Consider the following 23,524-nt stretch of genomic DNA (forward strand, 5'->3'; position numbering starts at 1 on the left):
TAGCCTAATGTTCACTTAACTTGTATCTGCGGACACAGACTTAACTGCTAGAATACAAACTAAAACAGGACAAGAGGAAAAATATGGAAAAGAAAGCAAGAAATTTAAGGAGGGAAGAAGCAAAGAGACACCCACCATAGTTGTACATAACGTAGATATAAAATAAATGTAATGAGGCAGACTGAACTTTTGCTAATATAGGCTGCGTTACTCCACATATAAAACAATAATAGATGAATTAAAAAAACAACAGCAGCAGCCCTTTGGCCTTTACAGGCATGCTCTGTAGCCAGATATTACTAGTATTCAATGGAGTCTGGATCAGCTACAGCTCTTCTCTATAGCAAAAATACCAATGCTTTTAGTTACGTTAGTAGAGGGTATAAATTGGAGCCAGAGTGTCTGGACTTCTGTGCTAGATTGAGCCATCACTGGAATGCCTCCTAGGAGACTAAGTAAAAATATCTCAGCAGAACCAATATTTATGTTTTGAGGAGGAGAGAATCATGATAGGGTCCCAGATAAAGTCCTAACTTCATAGTTTCATTAGTGGCAGCATATTGTTCAATACCACCAGGAAGAGCAGGTGGTGGCAAGAAATGCTCACAGAATCCTTTTTCTTATTGTATTCAAATACAATGAAAACAAGCTATTTTTATATTATTGTCTCTAGTTCTGTATAAATCAACATAAAAAACTTGAACAATGGTGGGAGAACACACCTATAAAAGGGCATATTGCTGAACTTAATAAGAATAGCACTGTCCCTTGGAAAAACTTTGCCTCACAAGTGGAAATGTTAGAGTTAAATGTTAATGTTGCTGGCCTAATGGCACTTCTAGTGTCAGGTGGGAGCCTCAGGTTTAAGTCCAACTTCATAGACTCATTCTGGGAGGGTGTTATGGAGGCTGGAGAAGAGGAAGAGAGTGCACTGTTGATGGACTGCACAGTGAGTTCCTATCTATCACTCCTGGGATGAAAGTAGGGGGTTGACAACAAGAGAATTTAAGAGCAAAATGAGAGGTCCTGAGGCATCTGACCGAAATACAGGAAACAATCAATGCAGCTGAATGTTTTTTTTTTTTTTTTTTTTTTAAAAGTATACTAGTGCTGGTAAACGGTGGCAGCTGGGAGATGGTATAGCATGGGTAGTAACAAGTACCTCCTAGCTAATGTGACTCAACTCTGACCTGGAGCGACAATCACTAGAGTGAGAGGATAGCGTGGTCTTCATGGGCCAGTCTCTATTTTTGGGCTCTCTTCAGAGACTGTCATCAAAGGGTGATCATGAAGTGTTAATACGGTGGTGATTTTTTGTGGTGTGAGCATTTGTCCTGTGAGATACCACCAACTTGTTATCATATGCCATCAAAACAGCTGCCATGTTTCAATCACAAACGAGGCTGGCCAAATTTGAACCAGTTAACACTAGGGCCCAACCAAATTCACGGCTGTGAAAAATGCATTACGGACTGTGAAATCTGATTGCCCCCATAAAATCTGGCTATTGTAGGGGAGGGGGGCTCCTACCATGTCCCGGGCTCCAGCTGCTCGTCCCAGCTGGGCTGGGACCCACCTCTGGGAACCTCCCGCACCTGCAGGAAGCTCTGAAGGCAGCACACCCACAGAGCTTCCTGCAGCTAGGGGAGGTTCCCAGAGGTGGATCTGACCTGGCCCTGGGAGTGGTCCCTGCAGGAAGTCATGTCCCTCCCCAGCTCGGCAGGGACTAATGCAATGGTTACCTGCTGTGGTAGGAGCCCCCAGCTGGGACATCCTCAGCTTTGCCCTTCCCTGGCTCCAGGCCCAGCATTCAGGTGTTAAAGGGGCCTTGGGGTAGGGAGGGAACCATGGCACCCACCTGACCATGGGGCCCTGGGCAGTCACCCAGCTGTAAGGTTGGCCCTGCCTCCTAACCCAAGTAACAACCTCCCCATGCCCTGCGACCCCACTGCTCTCTGGCCACCCAACTCTGAAGGCAGCGCCGCCCGCCAGCAGCAGTGCAAACGTAAGGGTGCAATCCCATGACCCCTTTTGGGTCTGGACCCCCACGATTACAATACCATGAAACTTCAGATGTAAACATCTGAAACAGTGAGACTGATTATTTAAAAAATCCCAAGACTGTGAAATTGACCAAAATAGACTGTGAATTTGGTAGGGTCCCAGCAATAATCAATCCCCTGAGCCCCTTGTACACTGAATAATAATAATAAATAATAATAAGAGGTATTAACTGGAAACTAAAAGATGTAGGTGGATTAGAAAAATCAGAAAATTGTCAAAAAAAGCCTAATACATTTTGGCACTAGCTTACATATGACTCAAATTGTAACAGTGCTTATCTACTTGATAAAAAAGTTGGCAGGTTCCATACACTTTCACCATAGAGTAGAATTTTGACTTTTCTCTTAAAATATACTGTAGGGTTTGGTCTGTTGAATTGTACTGTCATATTTTGCACTTTTTTTTAAGGCTGTCTAAAACATCATCCTGAATTCTTTGTAACACACGTTCAAGTTTGGAGAACTAAGACTTTTTCTTCTGCAGTGCCATGAAAGGCAGTCGTCCTTTTTTACCAGACTGAACTTTGACTTATGGTATTTTTGGAGCATCTTTGCCCTTTGGATTGACTTTAAAGAAATAAATGATTTTACCACGTTGGAAATGCTAACACTAAGTATAGCTTATTCAGCTACAAAACAGTGAGAAATCAGTGGGACATAATAGAGAGAAGAATACATATTGTTAATAAGAGAACAGGAATGTACTTCATAAAATTTAACAAATGATGACAGTCTCCTAACACATGTCCTGTCACATCAACAAATCCTTATTTAAGAGTTTAGCATTGTAGAAAACTATATGTGCCAACTGGTGCTCAGCTGCAAAAACCATCATCAGCCACACAGGTCATAACCGAACAGCTCAGATACCAATGATCATAATTTGCTACTGCAGTAAATAATTAAAAATAGAAGTGTACTAATTTTATGGTGCATGAAGAGCATCAACAAATGAGATGAGCAAAGTAACCTTACCTTACAAGCTGAAAGACAGACATATTTAGAGAACATAAAATAATTAACTCTGGAAAGTCTAATAAAAAAAAAAAAAAAAATCAATCTCTTGTAGCTCTGCACTGACCAAACTCAAACATGCAAAGCCTCTCTCGCTTCAAGGGAAAACTGCAAGCTAGTCTTTCAATTGGCTCCCTCCCATGAAGAAGCAATTTGCCATATATTTTAATGAGACATTTACAATCTTGCTCATAATGTTAAACAAATCTTCATTCAATCTGTCACAGTTTGTTAATCCTACTACTACTACTATTATTTATATTACACCTGTCAGGGACAGTCTAGATACTACTTAGTCCTGCCTCAGTTCAGGGGACTGGGCTAGATGACCCCTTCCACAGTTCTAGATTTCTATGATTTTCTGATTGCAGTCCCATATAGAAGTCCAAAATGAAATCAGGATCACCGTTCTCTTCTCCCTTAGGCTACTGCCTGCGGAGAAGGAGGGTGAGATTTAAAAGAAGAATTTTTAATCTGCTGGTCCCTCTATGGCTCTGTACTGACCTTGCATACAAACAGTTTGCCAGTCTGACAGTGACACTGAGCTAAGTTGGCTCTCTACTCTGTGCATTTCCATGCACAGCCATAATGACAATAGAGCACTAAGGCCTAAAAGATATATATTTTGTTTCCCCCTGGTCACAGCAAGAAATAGGGCAAAGAGAAGAACAAGAGATGGCAGATGTGTTTAGATGGGGAATAGTTGAGGGTGTGTGTATATATATCCATCTGCACATTCAGAGTGTCTGTATAAATGTTAGAATAGTAGAACAAAGGTGAAACCCTGGAAAATGGTCCAGCTAAGTACCAGTATAATCCCAGAATTTCACACCTTGAAAATGCAATTTGACCACTCTGTTCACCATAAAATGCTCTCTCCCTATTTATAGTAGCACCATTCTAATCACTCACTAGAAAACTTTGAAAAACGTACTGAGAGACCCTTGTCCTGCTGTCTCATTTTATCTTATATTTTCTCTTTTGGGAGAAAATTTGTTTTATTAAACAACAAAAGACAACACAATATACAGTAAAAACATATTTACAAAAAGAGTTAAGACTCAGGGGACACAGGGTAAAGTACTCTGACAGTTTAAAGCCACACATCAAGGCACAGGTTGGGAGCTGTGCTGCCCTCAATACTAGGAGACAATACAGGGGAAAGTGTAGGACTCACTGCTTTAATTCTATACCACCGGCTGTTTAAACTGGCCTTAAACCAACTTTATGCCACTGGAGGAGCACAATCACAAGAAAGGATCAATGCCCAAGATGTTTTTTGAAACAATGAAGTATAACTAGATTTTAGGTAATTATATGGCCTCTATTACCATAATATCCAAGTGCCTCGTTATCTTTAATGTATTCACTCTCACACCACCACTTCAAGGTAGGGATGATTATCCCCATTTTACAGATGGTGATCTAGGGCACAGAGAGGCTAAGTGATTTGGGCAAGGACTTGAAACACAGTCTCCCAAGCCTCAGTCTAGTGCCCTAACCAATGAACCATCCTTCCTCCATATAAAAAAAAATATATGAAGTAACATAAAATATTAGACAAGAATTTACTACATATTTGAGGCTCAATGATACATCATCATCCAAATATGTTTACCATAATACTAGGAAGATAACTGCTCTAGAAAAGAAAATATCTGCCATTTCTTAATTTACTCTGGGAATGACTCTGTATCCCTATGATTTTTATTTTACTATGTCTAGCAGTATGAAAACAGCTTTTTTATTTAAGAAATCCTCTGTTGTGGGTCATCGTCACTTGAAGTCTTGGATCCTGATTCTAATCTCAGTAGCATAAATCAATTAATTTCACTTTTACTTGAGTTACTCCGGACCCATGGAAATAAATTCATAATCTCTATCTGATATCACAACTGGTTGCTGTAAATAGTCATTACCACATATTCTGGCTTTTGATGGGGAATAAATTGCAAGAGCAGATGAGTTTTTACAAAGCAGTGATGCTGTTTTCATCTAAATGTCCCTACAGATATGGGGGGGTAGGGGTGGGGAGGGGCGGAAGGAAGAAAAAAAAAAAAAAAAAACCCAAGAGAAGGAAACCAAAAAGATATCTCTATCTAGAATACTTTTCAAAGTTATCCAGAAAGGAGTGATAGATCTGTAACATATTTCAATTTAAAAAGCTTTGCACCTATAATGATAAATAATTTCTTAATTGTTAATATCTGTGAGGGAGAAAAATATTGCATCAGAATAGTTATACCATCCAAAAGGCTGCAAGCACACTTGGATTAAAATTACAAGTAACTGAATCATTGGGTCAAGTATAGCAACTCCACATTCAATGGTGATATAAATGATGTAAGTTGCATGTTTGGTCTGATTCTTCTCTCACTTACAGAGGTATAAAAAAGGAGTAATTTTGTCAAAGTGAATAGAATTATATTTTTTGTAAAAATAGCATTAGAAGAGTGTGTAGGATGTACGGTAATATAAGTGGCAAAACAGTATAACATGCACTGATTTGGCACTGTGAAGGTGTAAAACAAGTGTTATTCGTACCAGAGCCGAATAGCTAATCTTATTTTAGCATTCCAGAACTGAGCTGATGAGTTTCCATGACAGACAAAAATTTATTAGCTCACCCTTTTCATAAACACCAGGAGAAACAACTACCTGTGTCTTCAAATACACATATTCATGCACATACTCCTGCAAACACCTCCGCATGTGCATTAACGCCAAACTCTCTTCCCTCTTTTTTTTTTTATTAACAGAAACATGCTTCACACCTGTCGCTTTTTCTCTCTCCCTCTCTCTCACAGCCCCACACCTGTTTCACATAACCATGCTACCCTGAAATTCATGGACTTCTCTATCTTCTAAGCTGCCACCCCCACCCAAATCATCAGCATTCATTCTGCCATCAGCCCTGCCAATGTCAGTGCAGCAAAAACCCTGAAGAAAATCTGTATAAAATGTTCCTTGCTCAGTAGGTAAGGAAATTCCTGTTGCTACTACTTCTGGGTTGCTTCTCCCTCTCTCTCCTGTCACTGCTGGCTGCTCATTGCTCCCGGTTCTTGGATTCTTCTCCAGCAACTTTTGGATTTCTCAGTGGCAGAGAGGGGAGTAGTTGTGTACATTGAAATAACTGATTCGCAGCAGACAGTGTGTCAGCCAGCGGCTTTGCCCAACCCAACAGCCATCCAAGGACACCAGCGACTCACCAGGAAGGCTGAGGTGTCAGAGAGTACATCATAAACCCAGAGCCTCCACCCTAAAGCTGAAGGTTAGACAGGTCTGCCTCCCACCCGTTTACTCTGACTTAACATTTTTCCTTTCCCTGCAAATTCATCAGTTCCATTTCCTTTTTCATCATCCAATTTACTCATTCCCTTTCCCTGCCCTGTTTCCAAATTTATCAGTTATTTCCCCTTTCCCACCAAATCTAGTACCCATTTGCAACAGCTTTTCAAAGCTGCACCAGAAACTTCAGCACCTCTCACTCAATGAAGCCTCCTCCTTACAGCTATAGCACCTACCTCAGCAATTCTACCTGTATTGGACCTCACATCTTACCTAAGGGTAGGCACCTCATCTGTCCCCTTGGCTGCTCCATTTGGGCAAATCACAACTTCTGTACCTCAGTTTCCCAGTCTGTAAAATGGAGTTAATACTATTCACCTCCCTCCCTCACCAGGGCATATGAATGTTAATTAAGTTTTGTAAGGCACACTGAAAATGAAAAGCACAGTAAAAATGCCAAGTGTATCGATAGTCTGAATCTACTGTTGAATTAATGAGTCACATACTTTGCCATATTTTTGTGCATAGGATCCTGTAAGCAGCGAATGAAAAACGATGATAGTTTCATCCAAATCCCAAACAAATACACGCTGAAAACAGAAATGGAGACAAAGTTAGTAATGTAATCAGGAAATAAGATTTATGATCCAAAATCAAAATTAGTCATGTCCTGTGCTTTAAATAAGCCCTTAAGTGAGTAGGTTTGTTCTGAAAATCATCATTGACAGTATATCTTAAGATAATCTATAAAAAAACATTGAGGACATTAAGCTCTTCAATACTTTCCAATCTTTTAATAACTCTACAACCTTTACAAGGTTTCAAATATGTCACATACTATAGAATATTTTACTGGTCCAATAAAAGATATTATCTCATCCACTTTGTCTCTCTAACATACTACAGATGTCAGTATACTTTGGGTCAATTACTTTGTTGTAAAGAGCTATTAATTTAAGGATAAATTCCACTCTCAGATTCTTATGTGCAACTCACACTGATTTCAATGTGTTCCTCCAATAGAGATAATATCAACTCCTTGTGCTAGTTTTACATGCCCCAAGTACTATTATGCCACAGTAATTCACATGGAATAAGGAATTTAAATAATATTTTTGGACAAAATGTCTTATTTTAACTTTTTAAGGAAAATTTCTTAGTGTTGATAAGAGGCTGTTTTTTTCTGAAAATGAAACTAAGGAAAGGAAAATGGAAATCTTCCCATAAATGTAAAAAATTACAACTGGTTAATTTAAAAAAATAGTTTGTGGAAAACTACAAAAAAAAAAAAAATCAGACAGTTAATCCAAAATCAGGATAAAATTCCTCGCCCTCTGTACAAAAAGCTATGGCATCTGAGATTGATGCTAAGTGCTACAGTCAACCCTGTCCCTCCAGTAGAGATGCAGGGGCTGGAATAGCCAAGTGATAACAAAGTTGATTTCTGGTGATATATATGTACTACATAAACAGGGGGTGGAGCAGTCCAATGATATTAGCATTGAGTGCCAGTATCACAGTGGGAGGAAGCACATCACACAAATGTGCAGAACATTTCTCTGATCCCAGTGCTGGAATATACCATGCATACAATGAGTGTTGTTCTCCTTCTGTCACACTATGTCAGAACACTGCTAACACAGGGCTAATGAGAATATAATCACTCCACTCCTAGGACACTTGTGTTTTAAAACTTCATCTTGTACCTTAAGCAGATATATTTCTTTGCTACAGCCTTGATCTCTCAAATAGTGGTGCATAACTACTGAAGTCAATGACACTACTTACAGGGGTAAAGTTAAAGTAGTCCTTAAGTGTTTGCAGGATTAGGGCCAAATACGGATGTCTCATACTTATGCATTCCTTTTTGTAATGCATATTTTTACACTGAATATGTAGATAATTGGATTGATACATTTGAATGTTCTTATTTTAAAAAAGAAAGTTAAACAATACACAAAATAGAAGTTAATCAGAAAAAATATGAACAAAACCCTTAAATAGTTTTGTAGATCTATTCCACATTAAATTGGAAGAGACAATATGCATGTATGTATCATGTTGACACGATCTTACTTTCAGTGTATTCATGTATACACTGTATCTGCCCCATATTGTATAAATGTAAAGTAACTGCTAGAAATCTAGTACTTTCAATTAATGATTCATAGGGTTCATGCCATATTTTTAAAGCTTTAAACAGTTTCCACTGCTTTCATGTGCTGAATCTACCTTCAGTTTACCATTCATCAGTTACCAGAGGACATACCTCCAAGTCACTGTCCGGAGGGGGTGATGGATTATTCTTCCGCCCTCTACCCCGAGACTTTGACCCAGAACTCCGACACGTTCTCTCATCAAGATCTTTGATCGGTGTTGAGGGGCTCTGTACTGTGTCAAACTCCCCTGTAAATACAAAAATCCATGGAAAAAATAGTCAGCGTTTAATTTTTACAGAAGATATAAAAGCTTTAAAAATGTCTCTTTACGCAGATTATATGCCAACCTAAACACAAGATACACACATGCTATAAACATAAAATGCAGAAGAACAGCTCTCAATTTCAGTTTTACATAACAGGAAATTGCAGATGCCACAAATACATTCTGACTTTACCAAAGACAAACTTCAATAAATCTCCTTAGAAATGGAGAGATGGTTTAAATGCACTAATATTCACACAGATATAAAATAGTGAGGCATCAAAGTAAGCTTTCTGAAATACCATACTAATGGTCACATCATGCTTTTTTAAACATTTAAGGTGCGTATATCTCGTTTCCTATGCTAGGAAGTCAGCTAGATAGATTTCAACATCCTTTATTGCTGTGAAGACTCAACTTCAACTCCTCTCCGCACCAGCAGGAGACTCACCATCCTTTCCCTAAATATGGAGGACATCCTAAATACTCCTGCAGACATCAGAAACCCCAACCACCTCATCCTGTCTGACAGACTAACAGCCTAATCTCCTCATCCGTCTCCCTACTCTCTTCCTACTGCTACCAGCACTATGCCAGGTCATCCCTCTATCTTCTAATCCTGATTTCCCCATTGTAATCCACCTTACTGCTGCTGGTCACAAACATGGGCGGAGGTCAACCGAGAGCTGTGAGCAGGATAAGGCAGGTCACATTGGGAAGGTTGGATGGAGAAAGAGAATGGAGCTACCTAGGAGGGATTGTTTGAGATTTGCTCCACCCCATCCTCCAGTAACCAGAAATCCTCCTTCCTTCCAAGCTTATCACTACTAGTGCACCTCCAGAAACTTCTGGTGACATATCTAGGGACTGGCTAATATAGCCAGTTTCATAAGTGTGAAAAGACATGAATCCTCCCCCTTTTGTCTGCCTTAATAATGATTTCATGGCTATTTCACAATAGCAATGGAGTACAGCTATATCTACTTCCAAAGTGTTCAATGAACTGATTCAAGGATTGATTTTCTAATCTGTTGGGTTCTATGCTACTGTGCGAGATGGTTCTTTAAAATATATTGAAGGATGATGTCCAGACATAACTATCTGTTCCACCTTGTATTTAGTTGTGACACTCTGAGTACCTTTCCCAGACCTGAAGAAGAGCTCTGTGGACCTCGAAAGCGTGTCTCTTTCATCAACAGAAGCTGGTCCAATAAGCGCTATTACCTCATAGACTCAGACTTTAAGGTCAGAAGGGACCATCATGATCTTCTAGTCTGACCTCCTGCACAACGCAGGCCATAGAATCTCACCCATCCACTCCTGTAATAAACCTCTGACCTATGTCTGAGCTACTGAAGTCCTCAACTTGTGGTTTAAAGACTTCAAGGTGCAGAGAATCCTCCAGCAAGTGACCCGTGCTCTATGCTGCAGAGGAAGGCAACCCCCCTGCCCCGGGCCTCTGCCAATCTGCCCTGGAGGAAAATTCCTTCCCAACCCCAAATATGGCGATCAGCTAAACCTTGAGCATGTGGGCAAGACTCACCAGCCAGACACCGAAAGAAATCTCTGTAGTAACTCAGATCCCACCCTCTCTAGTGTCCCATTACAGGCCATTGGGCATATTTACCGCTAATAGTTAAAGATCAATTAATTGCCAAAATTAGGCTATCCGATCATACTGTCCCTTTCATAAACTTATCAAGCTTAGTCTTGAAGCCAGATACTGTGGGGGCAGTATGAAACACTTTTCAATTAGGATGATTGAAACAAAGAGAGCTGGCTTTGGGAGGCCTAAATCAAAGGTGACAGTGTGGGCAGCATCAATTCTTTATTATTAGTATTAATATTATCATAGCACTTAGGAGGCCTAATCATGGACCTAGACCCCACTGTACTTTAAATGTTGTACAAACACAGAACAAAAAGATGGTCCTGCTCCCCACAGAGTTTATAATCAAGCCAAATTGCTCAATATTAAGGAATGTATAAGTTCAATTGGCAATACTTTCCGTTTTCTTCCTGACTTTCTTTTCTAAGAACATTTTTATTAGGGTCACAAGTGAATAATATAGGCTGTTTGAACCTACATATATTATATGCCAAGAGAAAGAACAGGTCACACAGGTCAAACTAAGAACATTTTAAAGTTTACATACACAAAGGCAAACCATTTAAAAAATCTGTAATCAAACCACAGTAACTCAATAACATGTACATATTGCAGTTAAACACGCTACCTGAATTCTGTCCCCATCACTGTCCACACAGCAATCAAAATCAGAAAAAACTTTGTCTCAAAATTGGCCAGTCAATGACCCTAAACTGTATAGTCATAACTTACATACAGAGATATTAATAACTTTACAGACTATTAAAAAGGTGAAGGAGGTATCCAGTGGCAGCCAGTCTAGGCTTGATTCTGACAAACAGTTATTTTTTGTGGTTATTAATCTGAAGGTAGAAAGATAGGTAGAAGATAATTTGGGTGAAAGTGATAGTGAAATGATCGATTTCATGATTCTAAGGAGAGAAAGAAGTAAAAGCACCACAATAAGGACAATGGACTTCAAAAAAAAACAAAAACAAAAAAACAGAGCACTAGTAGGTAAGGTCCCATGAAAAGAAAATCTAATGGAAAAAGAAGTTTGGGAGAATTGGCAGATTCTCAGAGACACAATATTAAAGACACAAGAGCAAACTCTCACAATGATAAGGAAAGATAGGAAAACCAGTAAGAGGCCAATATGCTCTTTAATAATGTGAAAATCAAAAAGGAATCCTACAAAGAGGGGAAACGTGAATAAATTGCTAAGGATGAATACAAAAGAATGGTAAAGGCATGTCAGGACAAAATCAGAAAGGCTAAAGCACAAAATGAGTTACACCTAGCAAGGCACATAACGGTTAAGAGGTTCTATAAGTACATTAAGGACAAGAGAAAGACAAAGGAAAATTTAAGTCCATTATTTAGCAGCAGGGAATTAGAGCTAGTAATGGAGATATCCCATCTCCTAGAACTGGAAGGGACCTTGAAAGGTCATCGAGTCCAGCCCCCTGCCTTCACTAGCAGGACCAAGTACTGATTTTGCCCCAGATCCCCAAGTGGCACCCTCAAGGATTGAACTCATAACCCTGGGTTTAGCAGGCCAATGCTCAAACCACTGAGCTATCCCTCCCCCCTTGATGGATGACATCAAGAAGGCTGAGGCGTGAAAAACCTATTTTGCTGCAGTCTTCACTAAAAAGGTTGTTTGTGACCAAATGCTTAAGACAATATTAACAACAAGGGGGAAACATATTAAAAATATGTAGATAGTAGGGCTGTCAAGTGATTAAAAAATTAATCACGATTAATTGTACTGTTACACAATAGAATACAATGTATATAAATATTTTTGGATGTTTTCCACATTTTCAAATATATTGATTTCAATTACAACACAGAATAAAAAGTGTAATATGCTCACTTTATATTTATTTTTATTATAAATATTTGCACTGTAAAAATTAAATAATTTTTCAATTCATTTAATACAAGTACTGTAGTGAAATCTCTTTATCATGAAACTTGAACTTACAAATGTAGAGTTATGTACAAAAAATAACTGCATTAAAAAATAAAACAATGTAAAACTTTAGAGCCTACAAGCCCACTTCTTGTTCAGCCAATCGCTCAAACAAGTCTGTTTACATTTGCAGGAGATAATGCTGCCTCCTTCTTGTTTACAATGTCACCCGAAGTGAGAACAGGCGTTCTCATGGCACTGTTGTAGCCAGCATCGCAAGATATTTACGTGCCAGATGCGCTAAAGATTCATATGTCCCTTTATGTTTCAATCCCCATTTCATAGGACATGCGTCCATGCTGATGATGGGTTCTGCTTGATAACGATCCAAAACAGTGCAGAACAACGTATGTTCATTTTCATCATCTGAGTCAGATGTCACCAGCAGAAGGTTGATTTTTCTTTTTTGGTGGTTCAGGTTCTGTAGTTTCCGCATCAGAGTGTTGCTCTTTTAAAACTTCTGAAAGCATGCTCCACGCCTCGTCCCTCTCAGATTTTGGAAGGCACTTCAGATTCTTAAATCTTGGGTCGAATACTGTAGCTATCTTTAGAAATCTCACATTGGCACCTTCTTTGAGTTTTGTCAAATCTGCAGTGAAAGTGTTCTTAAAACGAACAACATGCTGGGTCATCATCCGAGACTGCTATAACATGGAATATATGGCAGAGCGTCATCAGTATGGAAGCACGTCCTTTGGACTGGTGGCCAAAGCATGAATGTTTAGCATATCTGGCACATAAATACCTTGCAAGGCCGGCTACAAATGTGTCATGCGAACATCTGTTCTCACTTTCACATGACATTGTAAATATGTGGGCAGCATTATCTCCTGTAAATGTAAACAAACTTGTTTGTCTTAGGTCTGGTCTACAATGTGGGGAGGAATCAATCTAAGTTACGCAACTTCAGCTACGTTATTCACGTAGCTGAAGTCGACGTACTTAGATCTACTTACTGCGGTGTCTTCACTACGGTGAGTCGACTGCTGACACTCCCCCGTTGACTCGACCTGCACCTCTCACTGAGCTGGAATACAGGAGTCAACGGGAGAGCGCTTGGGAATCGATTTATCACGTCCGGACTAGACACAATAAAATCGATCCCCGCTGGATTGATCACTGCCTGCTGATCCGGCTGGTAGTGAAAACATACCCTTAGTGACTGGCTTCACAAGAGGTAGGACTGAGTGGCTTGTAGGCTCTAAAGTTTTACATTGTTTTGTTTTTGAGTGCAGTTATGTAACAAAAAAATTCTACATTTGTAAGTTGTGCTTTCATGATAAAGAGATTGCACTACAGTACTTGTATGAAGTGAATTGAAAAATACTATTTCTTTAATGATTTTTACAGTGCAAATTTTTGTAATAAAAATAATATAAAGTGAGTAGTGTATACTTTGTATTCTGTGTAGTAATTGAAATCAATATATTTGAAAATGTAGAAAAACATCCAAAAATATTTAATAAATTTCTATTGGTATTCTATTGTTTAACAGTGCGATTAAAACTGCAATTAATCTGAGTTAATTGTGTGAGTTAACTGCAATTAATCAACAGCCCTAGTAGATAAATTAGATGTATTCAAGTTAGCAAGGGCTGCCACAATTCACCCTAAGATACTTAAGGAACTAGCTGAAGCAATTTCTAAACCATTAGCGATTATCTTTGAGAACTCATGGAGGATAGATGAGGTCCCAAAGGTCTAGAGAAGGGCAAACAGAGCACCTATCTTTAAAAAGGGGGAACAGAGAGGACCCAGGGAATTACAGACACTTGGTTGAGTGAATTTACAGATTTCTAATAAAAAATAATTCTTTGTATTGCCGTTAAGTAAACCATTTAGTTCATTATTCCTCTTAGTGAACAATGTGCCAAAGGTTGTTAAATAAGTAAAATGGAACAATGAGGAGTGTCTTCAAAGTTTTTATTATGTCCGGATTAGATTAAAACCCTGTTTGTCATGTGAGGGAATTAAAAGAATTCCAAACTTTCTTAAAATCTATGAAACCACTTAAAGCCCACACAAATGATAAATGCACAATTATGATCTGATACAGATATTCAATTATACACAACTGAAGAAATGGAAATGTGTGTGTGTGTGTGTGTGTGTGTGTATGTGTGTGTGTATATATATATATATATATATATATATATGGCATGGTAATTATGTATTTACCTATTTTCCAGTCATTTGCTGTAGTGGCTGCACAATCATTTCATGCAAAGCGGAACTATTCCAACATAATGCACATTCACATTTCTTTCTTTGCCCCACGTAAGATAAAAACAAAATTACATCCAAGTCCAGCTTTTTTGTTTTATTGCTTCCCCAGCAAAATAGCCCAATGGGTGAACTAAGTAGCAAGTAGTTTGTAAACACTGATTCTTACCAAAAACATCAAACAAAAATCAAAGTACAATACTGATAACTTTTGAAAGCCCTACAAAATAAGTTTTATTCAAAGTGTTTCTTTATACCATTCAGTAATCCATGTCTCTGTATTTAGTTTAATATTTTATTCTACATGCATACATACTACCCATGAGAATGTCCTCAGAGAAAATTTCTATAGAAGTGTAACCAGTAGAGGTCTATAGAAATTAAATAGGGCCATATAGCAATTATTCTAAATGCCTAATTAATAGAAAAATACTTTCTATAAGCTTTAAAACCATCCTATGAAACTGTATAGAAAAGTCATGTCTACTACATTCACTAGTAGGGCTGCATTACACACAAATGACAAAGCTGCATACATACTCTCAGGAAGATTGGGGTGGGCGGGGTGCAGGGACAGACTGATAGAGGCAAGAAAACAAAGCTAAAATTTGACCTAGTATAAACTTTCAAAAGTGTCTAAACGAGTTAGGAGTCTAATATCCATTTTCAAAAGTGACTTAGGGTAGGTCTACACTACCCGGTAGTTCGGCGGCAAGCAAATCGAACTTCTGGGTTTGACTTATCGCGTCTTGTCTGGACGAGATAAGTCGAACCCGGAAGTGCTCGCCATCGACTGTGGTACTCCAGCTCGGCGAGAGGAGTATCGTGAAGTCGATGGGGGAGCCTGCCTGCCGCGTCTGGACTGAGGTAAGTTCGAACTAAGGTACTTTGAACGTCAGCTAGTTATTCACGTAGCTGAAGTTGCGTACCTTAGTTCGAATTGGGGGGTTAGTGTAGACCTGCCCTTAGGCACTTAAGAGTCTAAATCCAACTGACTTTCAATGAGGCTTATGTCTCCAAATGCATAAATCACTTTTGAAAACGGGTCTTAGATTCCCCTAAGTTACTGAGGGCCAGGTTTTAAAGGCATTTAGGCACCTATCTGCATTTCTATAAATACCAGTACCTAAATTGATACCTTTAAAAATCTGGTCCTTAGGCACTTTTGAAAATTTTACCCCTAATCTAAAATTATTATAATTTGCTGAGGAATACTAGGGAAATTAAACAGAAATAAATCACTTCTATTTAATCACAACTCCGTAGTAATCTTGCTTTGCTGTTGCAGAATTAGTCAGGAGAGGGAGTTCTGATGAATTAACCAACTCTATTCCCTGAGTGATGCCAATATCAGGAAAGGCACTAAAGGTAATGGGGAAGTAAGTAAGGCCAAGGAGTATTGGCTTGTCCTCCATATAAGAGAGAAGAAAATATGTTTGGTTAAATGAAGTACAAAATGACAACTCCAAATTGGATTCCTTGCACAACCAGAACTTCCATTGACTTCAACAAGAGTTCTGAATATGTGTCTTATAGGAGGGGACCCTTATAAAGGGAAATGTTATTTACTAGCACTTCCAAGACTACACAAAAAAACAGACTAAAAGAAAAAAATCCTAATGTCTGGCCTGAACCTTTTAATTATTTTTAACACATGAGAAAATTTAATATATGTGAAAAATGTAATCTTTTATAAAATCAACATTCAATTACAAAGTAACATATTAAAGCATTTGTTCCCAATTATTCAATTTACTTAATTCTTCCAAAAAATACAAAAATATTTCTAAATCATCTATGAAAGTTCCTAAAAGCTGAAGTAAATAACTGAATGCTATTTACAATTTCCATTTAACATTAATCATTACCAGTTGTCCCAGGCTTCTCCTTGGACCAACACTGTACATGATTGCATAATTATCCATTAATCAGTACTGTAACTAATCACTGTACCTTGTAAGTTCTGGGTATTTAGAGCCAACTTTATTTCATTAAACTAATCTCTAGATCAGAATTACCAGCTGTCTCTTACTTGAATGCAAGGCATGCTTCTATTTTAGAACTGCAGAAGTCAGTAGTGCTTGGGTTTTTGAACAACTGTAGGCTTAATTGCTGGATTTGCTTTTTACAAACAGCAGGCTCATCCATATTAAAGGGGAAACTTATTTTTTTATCCTTAAACAGCTTCAGAAAATTTAAACTTAAAAAAACCTGACCAAAATACAGATCTATGGTGTAGTAAGAATGTTTGTCAAATCTCATAGAAATGCAAACTGTTCATACACAGAAGGACCCAAAAATGTATGTATTTATTCAGAGATAGGGAAGTCCTAGTGCAGTTCACCGAAGTTAGAAATATTAATTGCAATGCTTGAAATTCTTTCCTTTTTTCTATATTCAACACATAGCTAAAGATCCTGTTTGGGAAACTTCATTCACTGGCAAGTGAGAGTATGGCTACAATAAAGTGACAGGAAAGTGTTAAGCATGAACATGGTATGGCCTGTTATTACAGACATAGTGATACTCCGGTACTGGTGCAGGACCAGCACAAAACCTTCCTTGCCACTGAACCTGCCATGACCGAACTGAGCAAGAAGAGTAAGAGCACAGTTGTTGCAAAAGGGCCTTCCAGGAGGGAAGATCCAGGCATACACACAAACCCAGTGAAAATTTCAATGTGGGCTGCTTCTGAATAGGCTAGTATGCACAAGGAATGTCAACGCAGATTGATTCGTGCACATGCTGGCCCTAGCACCATTATCCCAGTATACCAGCAGCAGGGCTCACTATGCCCTTTCCCCACCCACCAGGTGAAGCAGTAACCAGAAGCTCTTTGTAATTGCTACCTCTGAGCCATGATGTCCTAGTGCCATCCCCCAAGCTCCAGAAGCAGCTGGGTTCCCTTCCCTGCTAAAGGAAAGAAGTTGCTAAGATTCACATGCCACTTTCCACTAGGCCATTACTGGCAACATCCCTCAGGCCAACGTGACATCACACCATCAATAACTTCAAACACAGTACGTGACTGGGCCTGGCTTTAAGCTGCTTAAGGAACATGGTGAAGGTCCAGTCAGCATTATAAATTAAAACCATGCTCATAATAGCATTAGGGAACAGCAGCCTTGTTAGCAGGTCTCCGGGCTCTCTCTGTGCTTGCTGGGATGGATGTCTGTGCCTGAACACATTAAGTTAACATTGTTTGTGCACTCTCCGCAGGAATTTTGCTATAATGCCACTTTTAGAAGAAACTACAGGTTTTCTGTACAGGTTTCCTGTACCCCCAAAGCATGAGATGCCAGACAGAACAAGTTCTGATATGTCCCAATGAACATATATTTATGTACTGTCACACCGAGAAGAGTCTGTGAAATAAAGAATCTGGCCCGTACACTGGTGTGTGGTGGCTAGGTTTCCAGGAGTATTCCCGCACCCTGAGAATCTATTGGACAGCTATAATTGTTCCCTAGTCCCTTTATATCTGTTGCTGGATGCACAATACCCCAAAGAAGGCAAATAGGAGGGAGGGCCATGGCCTGGGCACATCAGAGCAGGTGAAGTGCACCAGAGGGAGCAGGCTGAATCATCCCATAGGAAGGTGCAGCCAGCACACCCTCACTCATGCGAGAGAGCTTGGAGAGAAAAGATTGGGCTACCATACTGCCCCCAAGACAGGGCTGTGACTTAAAAGTATAGCCCTAAGTAAGGGTCAGTCCTTGACTGGAAGGTGAAGGTGCACAGACTGGTGGGAGAAAAGCCAAGAGAAGCGGACAGCTTCAAGAAAGAAGCCATAAATTGCAACCCTGCTATCAGCACACAGGACACTACTACCAATCCTTTACCGTGGTAACTGTTTTCCTGACCTGCAGTCACGCAGCTTCTTCTAGCTTGTATCAATCAACGGTAACAGTAAGTGTCTGTTTTTATGTTTTTCATCTGGTTATCATCTCTCTTTATTCAATAAATACTGTCATAATTGGGATTTGATTGTTGAGTTTGGAGTCACAGCTGTTTGACTAGATTAAGGATCCTCTGCCCTCTGGGCAGGAAAAGAAACCTCGTCCTCCCGGTCAGACAGTATTGGAGAGTGAAGCACCTGGATGTATCTATCATAGATTTTAAATGATACAGCCCATGGTTCTTCAGCCAACAAATCTCTTTAGATAGAATGTGCTGATCCAGGCTACTGTAGTGCTAAGATGTGACCTAGTGTATCAGTAGTGTTCACAAGTTCTAAACTATGGCCAAGCATTCAGAATGCTGCACTCCATTTACACAAGTGTATTTTTAAAGTAACACACAAGAACACAGGCATGCGATGTATTTTCAAAATGGGTGTTGCACTGTGCACACAGTGTCGCATGACTCATTCAGCACTTCACAGAAATGGGAAGTGCCTGGGCAGATTTACAAGTTCAGATGCATAAGCTATTTAAAAGAGAGACATGTTCATGTGTTTGAACATAAACCTCTTACTATTTCACTATACTTACGCACTCTATGGTTTTCAGTTATTTAGCTTGTATAAAGTTCCCTTCTATAGTACATTGAATGCAGATTATAAAACACTGTCATAAGAGAGTCTGTACATATAGTGTGCTAACAGATCACTTCTAAGCAGCAAAGCTACAAGATGAGATAATGTGCAAACCTACTCACTACAAAACATTGTTAAGTTTGCAGGAAATATAAAGTGTCCTGAAGCATGCAGAGTTCTCAAAACATAATTTTAGGAGTATTCACCACATTCTTTCAGCATACACCAGAATCTTTTAAATTATATGTGGAGCAACATCTACAGTGAATGTTCATTCCTCAAGTGTTCTAATTTAAGTTGTTTATAACATAATCTTTTACTTTTCTGTCTTAAATTTGGCAGGTTTGTTCTGAGTGCAGGAGTTAATATTTTTTTAAGCTTGTGCCAAATGGTTCAGCTACTCCCTACAACCAAGGGAGTGAACAAAATATACTTTCCTATTTTATATAAATACACACTTTCCAAAAAAATTCAGCCTGAGGCAGACACCTGGCATGGGAAATTTCAGCCCATACAATTAAAGTTTGGCAAAGTTATAAGTAACTGAAAACAGGGTTTTGTAATGGGAAAAGTCAGGCAATCTCAACGGTAGGTAATGCTGCCAGATCTGCGTATAACTTTTTGCACAACCTTAACTCCTCCCCTTTGGCTTACTCATTATTATTAATATAGTACTGCATATTTTTGAAGGACACCTGTGTCATTCAGTTCACTCACTAGAAAGAGAATGAGGCAGCTTTGTGTAGTGAATTGATCTGGGGTCTAGTGCACCCCTTCTGCATTCAGGGACTGATTCAAAACTCATTAAAGGCAATGACAGTCTTCCCAGGACTTCAATAGGTTTTGGATCAGGTCCACACTGCAGACATTGTATAGTGTATGATGAATGAAGCAGGGTCCCCTGGAAGACAAATAAAGCTCATGTGGCACTAGACAGAGACCTTGGAGATTTGGAGTCTTTTACTGTCTCTTTCACAGACTTTGTATGTGACCTTGAGCAAGCCACACTTAATCTCTCTGTACCACAGTCTCACATTTGTAAAATGAGGATAATACTGCTTGACTTCACAGGGGTGTTGCAAGGATCAATTCATTAACCTCTATGAGATGCTCACCTACTAATGTAACGAGCACCACAGAAAAGTCTACAAAGAAGGAAAAGCAATGCTTATGGGCAGCAGTGTTTGGATGATATGCAGTATATGAAACAGGCGTGGAGCTATAAGGCGGATGATGGGGATAAAAAGAAAAGCTGAACCGCTGCCTCATTCACAGAGTAATGTCCATCTCGTGTATTGAATGAGCTGGGGTCCTGTAAAAAAGTTTAGTGTGATTATATAATAAAATACGGTAATGCTTTATGCCCAAGGGCACATAATTGGTCGGGCAAACTTAACTTTGTCTTGTCCTGGCTTCTGAGTGCTTTACTTTGCAACTGTAACTCTTTTAATATAATTTAAATAGATTGATACTAATATCTGATAGCTCTATTTTGACTTGCTGAATTTTGTGAATTAGCAATATGGCATGCACATTAAAAAGTGCTTGTCTAAATAAACGACTGTAGTTTGGTTTTAATTATTTATGTTAACACTTCACAATATACTGTACTAGTAAATATGCTGTAATAAGGGAGTCAGTGTGACCTAGTGGATAGAGTACTGGACTGGCTCTGGAAATGTAGATTCTATTCCTGGCTCTGCCACTGGCCTCCTGGGTCGACCAGTCACTTCACTTCTCTGTGCCTAGGACCTGGTCTACACTACAGTGTTAGGTCAATACAAGCTGCCTTAATTACATCAGTGAACACACTACAGCCTTGTTCCTGCCGATGTAAGTGCCCTACTACACCATCATAACTCCACCTCCACCAGAGGCATAGGGCTTATGTTGGTGTATTTAGGGCAACGCAGTGTCCCTGTAGACACTGCATTACTTACATCTATTGGCTATCATTCTCGTCAATTTCACTGAGCTGTGAAATTGACAAGAAAGCGGGCTCCCCGCAGTAAGCCCTGCTGCTCCCCAGGGTCCTGGTTTCCCATTCCAGCCCAGCTGCCACCCAGGGTCCCCGGGCTCTCGCCTCCCCGCTGGAAGCATGGCAGCCGACTGGACTCTGGGTGTGGATCTCCACACCAGGAACTGGGCTGCCCCCTGGGGTCTCGGCTCCCCACTGAAAGCACAGCTGCGCTCAGCATGGCGCTCCAGGCCCAGACTCCAGTTGGCTGTGGCACTCCTGATGGAGGAGAGCAGGTTTCCTGGTGGGGAGACTGTACCCAGTGTCTGGTCAGCTGCCACATTCCCGGTGGGGAACAGGGAGCCAAGAGGGGAGGGGCAGCCTGGTGGAATGTCAGGCTACTAGCAAGGAGCTGACAGCCCTGGCTCTGCCAGCCCCCTGCACTGCCCCTCTGAAGTTGGTGGAAGCATTCCTGTTGAGCACACGCATCACAGACAGAAGAAGGGCAGTGTGGACATGAATCACCCCAGTAATTACTGTGGTGGCTGTAAGTTGACCTAACCTAGGACAACTTAAGTCTATAGTGTAGACGTGCCCTGAGTTTCCCCATCTGTAAAATAGGGATTCTGAGACTAGCCTCCTTTGTAAAACACTTTGACATCTATGGGTGAAGAGCTAGATACTATTATTATTATTAGGTGTCAGTAATACAAGATCTCAGCCCCATTCTGTTATTAAATCTTTGCTGAGAGCTGAAGAGGGATTGCCTTTTTGAGTGTGAATTAGAGAGGTCCTGCTATAACACAGTAGTTTTGGACACTCAAAGGTGCATACTTGATTGTTGTGTCTTTTCTCATTCCCACAATGATACATATGTCAGTTTGCCAAAATTACTTGGTTGTGGTTTAATATATAACCTGAATATACATTTTTTTTTAACATCTCATGATTGTTTCCATAATAATTTTTTTCTTCTGGAGACACTAAGATGAGTATAAAAGTTTATGCTTATCCCAATTTGGTTCACACAAAATACATAAAAGTTTTTCACCTGGATGAAGGTCTGTACCTGGTTGACTATTTAGGCCAGGGAGAGATTCCTGTAGCTGATAGGTTGATGATGATGAAGACGTGCCATCAGCTGTGTTGTTTGAGGTCATATATGCTCCATATGTTGATGCTGAATAATACTGTGCATATTGATTTTGGCCAAAAGCTGTGTAGGATGGATAATCCTGGAAAAAAGTAAAGGCAATTTATGAAGTGAACCCATTTCTTTATAGTGTATTTTAAATTAAAAGGTTGATCAAATTTTCTCATGAAGATTGCAATATTTGGTTAGATATTAAAGTACACTGCTGTCCTATCAAACACTGAATCACAATAGTCCTGTTTTAACCTGAATTGGTCAAATTATGCAATTGCCTGATCACTTAAAATATTTTCTTATTCTGTTGCACATATAAAAGTATCAATATTCATACCTGTTGTGAACTACTGAAGTTTGTAGAATTCGAGACTGAATTATTTGCATAAATAGTAGATGAGGGAGTAAAACTAGAACCTAAAGTTAAAGGAAATAATTTGTTATAAAGAACCTATTTGTGTATTGAAAACATTTTTCATATTACAACACAGACAAATCAGAAGCACAAATAACAGATTCTGACTTTAAAATATAAAAAATTCTAATGAATGCTCAACAGAAATGAAAAACTGTTTCCAGATTTATTTTTCCCTTTTCATATGTTCAAGAAAACTTGGAAAATATGTGGTTTTGTTCAAGAAAACCTTTTCACACTTACTACAGTGCTTCAACCCCTCCCTTGTTTTTTTCCTCTTGTTCTTTCTCTCGTTATGTATATTTATTGCTTAGTTCACCTTCACTTGCAACCATCCAGTCTCAGCACAAAACAGTTCAAATCCCGTCGCCCTCTCAGGTAAAAGGTGGGCTTGAACCAAGGATTTTTCACATCCTAGATGAATACCCTATCACTAGGTTAAGAACTGAAGGAAGCAGGCCTCCTTTCCCCATTGTTTTGTGTAAGCTCGCCTATAGGCAGGCAAGCTAGTTAGGAGGAGGAACATCTACCTTCCCCGGTTTTTGCATCACTCTGGGGCTTAGGCAGCTGCAGCTTGGAATGGGGCTGCAGTGCACATGCTGAAAGGCAGAAACCTAGATGCCAAGGGAACTTTTACTGCAACAAAAAGTGAGTTTAGGCACCTACAGAGCATAGTGGCAGCTGAGCGGGGATTTTGTGAAGCCTAGTGGGACCGGATTCTGGGATTTAGGCACCTCAAGTGGCAGTCAGGTGCCTAAGTCCTTTTGTAAATCTAGCCCCTAGTTCCTATTGATTTCAATGGGAATTAAGTGACTAACCTGCTTGGGCTCTTTTGAAAATCCCACTAGGTGCCTATCCGCATCTTTAAGCCCTTAAATACTGGCCCTGGG

General features: G+C 39.6%; 1 protein-coding gene across 8 annotated transcripts in view; it reads right to left on the reverse strand.

Annotated features, from left to right (window-relative positions):
* EYA4 (EYA transcriptional coactivator and phosphatase 4) overlaps window positions 1-23,524 on the reverse strand; it is a 218,351-nt gene that overhangs the window by 24,464 nt on the left and 170,363 nt on the right. For 5 of the 8 annotated variants that reach the window (XM_034765622.1, XM_034765623.1, XM_034765620.1 and 2 more), the window contains 4 exons: window positions 22,557-22,636; window positions 22,124-22,307; window positions 8,635-8,771; window positions 6,872-6,955 (listed from right to left, as the gene is read on the reverse strand). In XM_034765622.1, the coding sequence (XP_034621513.1) occupies window positions 6,872-6,955; window positions 8,635-8,771; window positions 22,124-22,307; window positions 22,557-22,636 (485 nt within the window). The remainder of the gene's footprint in view (window positions 1-6,871; window positions 6,956-8,634; window positions 8,772-22,123; window positions 22,308-22,556; window positions 22,637-23,524) is intronic. The other 3 variants (XM_034765624.1, XM_034765621.1, XM_034765625.1) reach the window with 1 other exon arrangement.

This window comes from Trachemys scripta, chromosome 3, assembly GCF_013100865.1.
Source record: "Trachemys scripta elegans isolate TJP31775 chromosome 3, CAS_Tse_1.0, whole genome shotgun sequence".
In the NCBI taxonomy this organism is placed as follows: Eukaryota; Metazoa; Chordata; order Testudines; family Emydidae; genus Trachemys; species Trachemys scripta.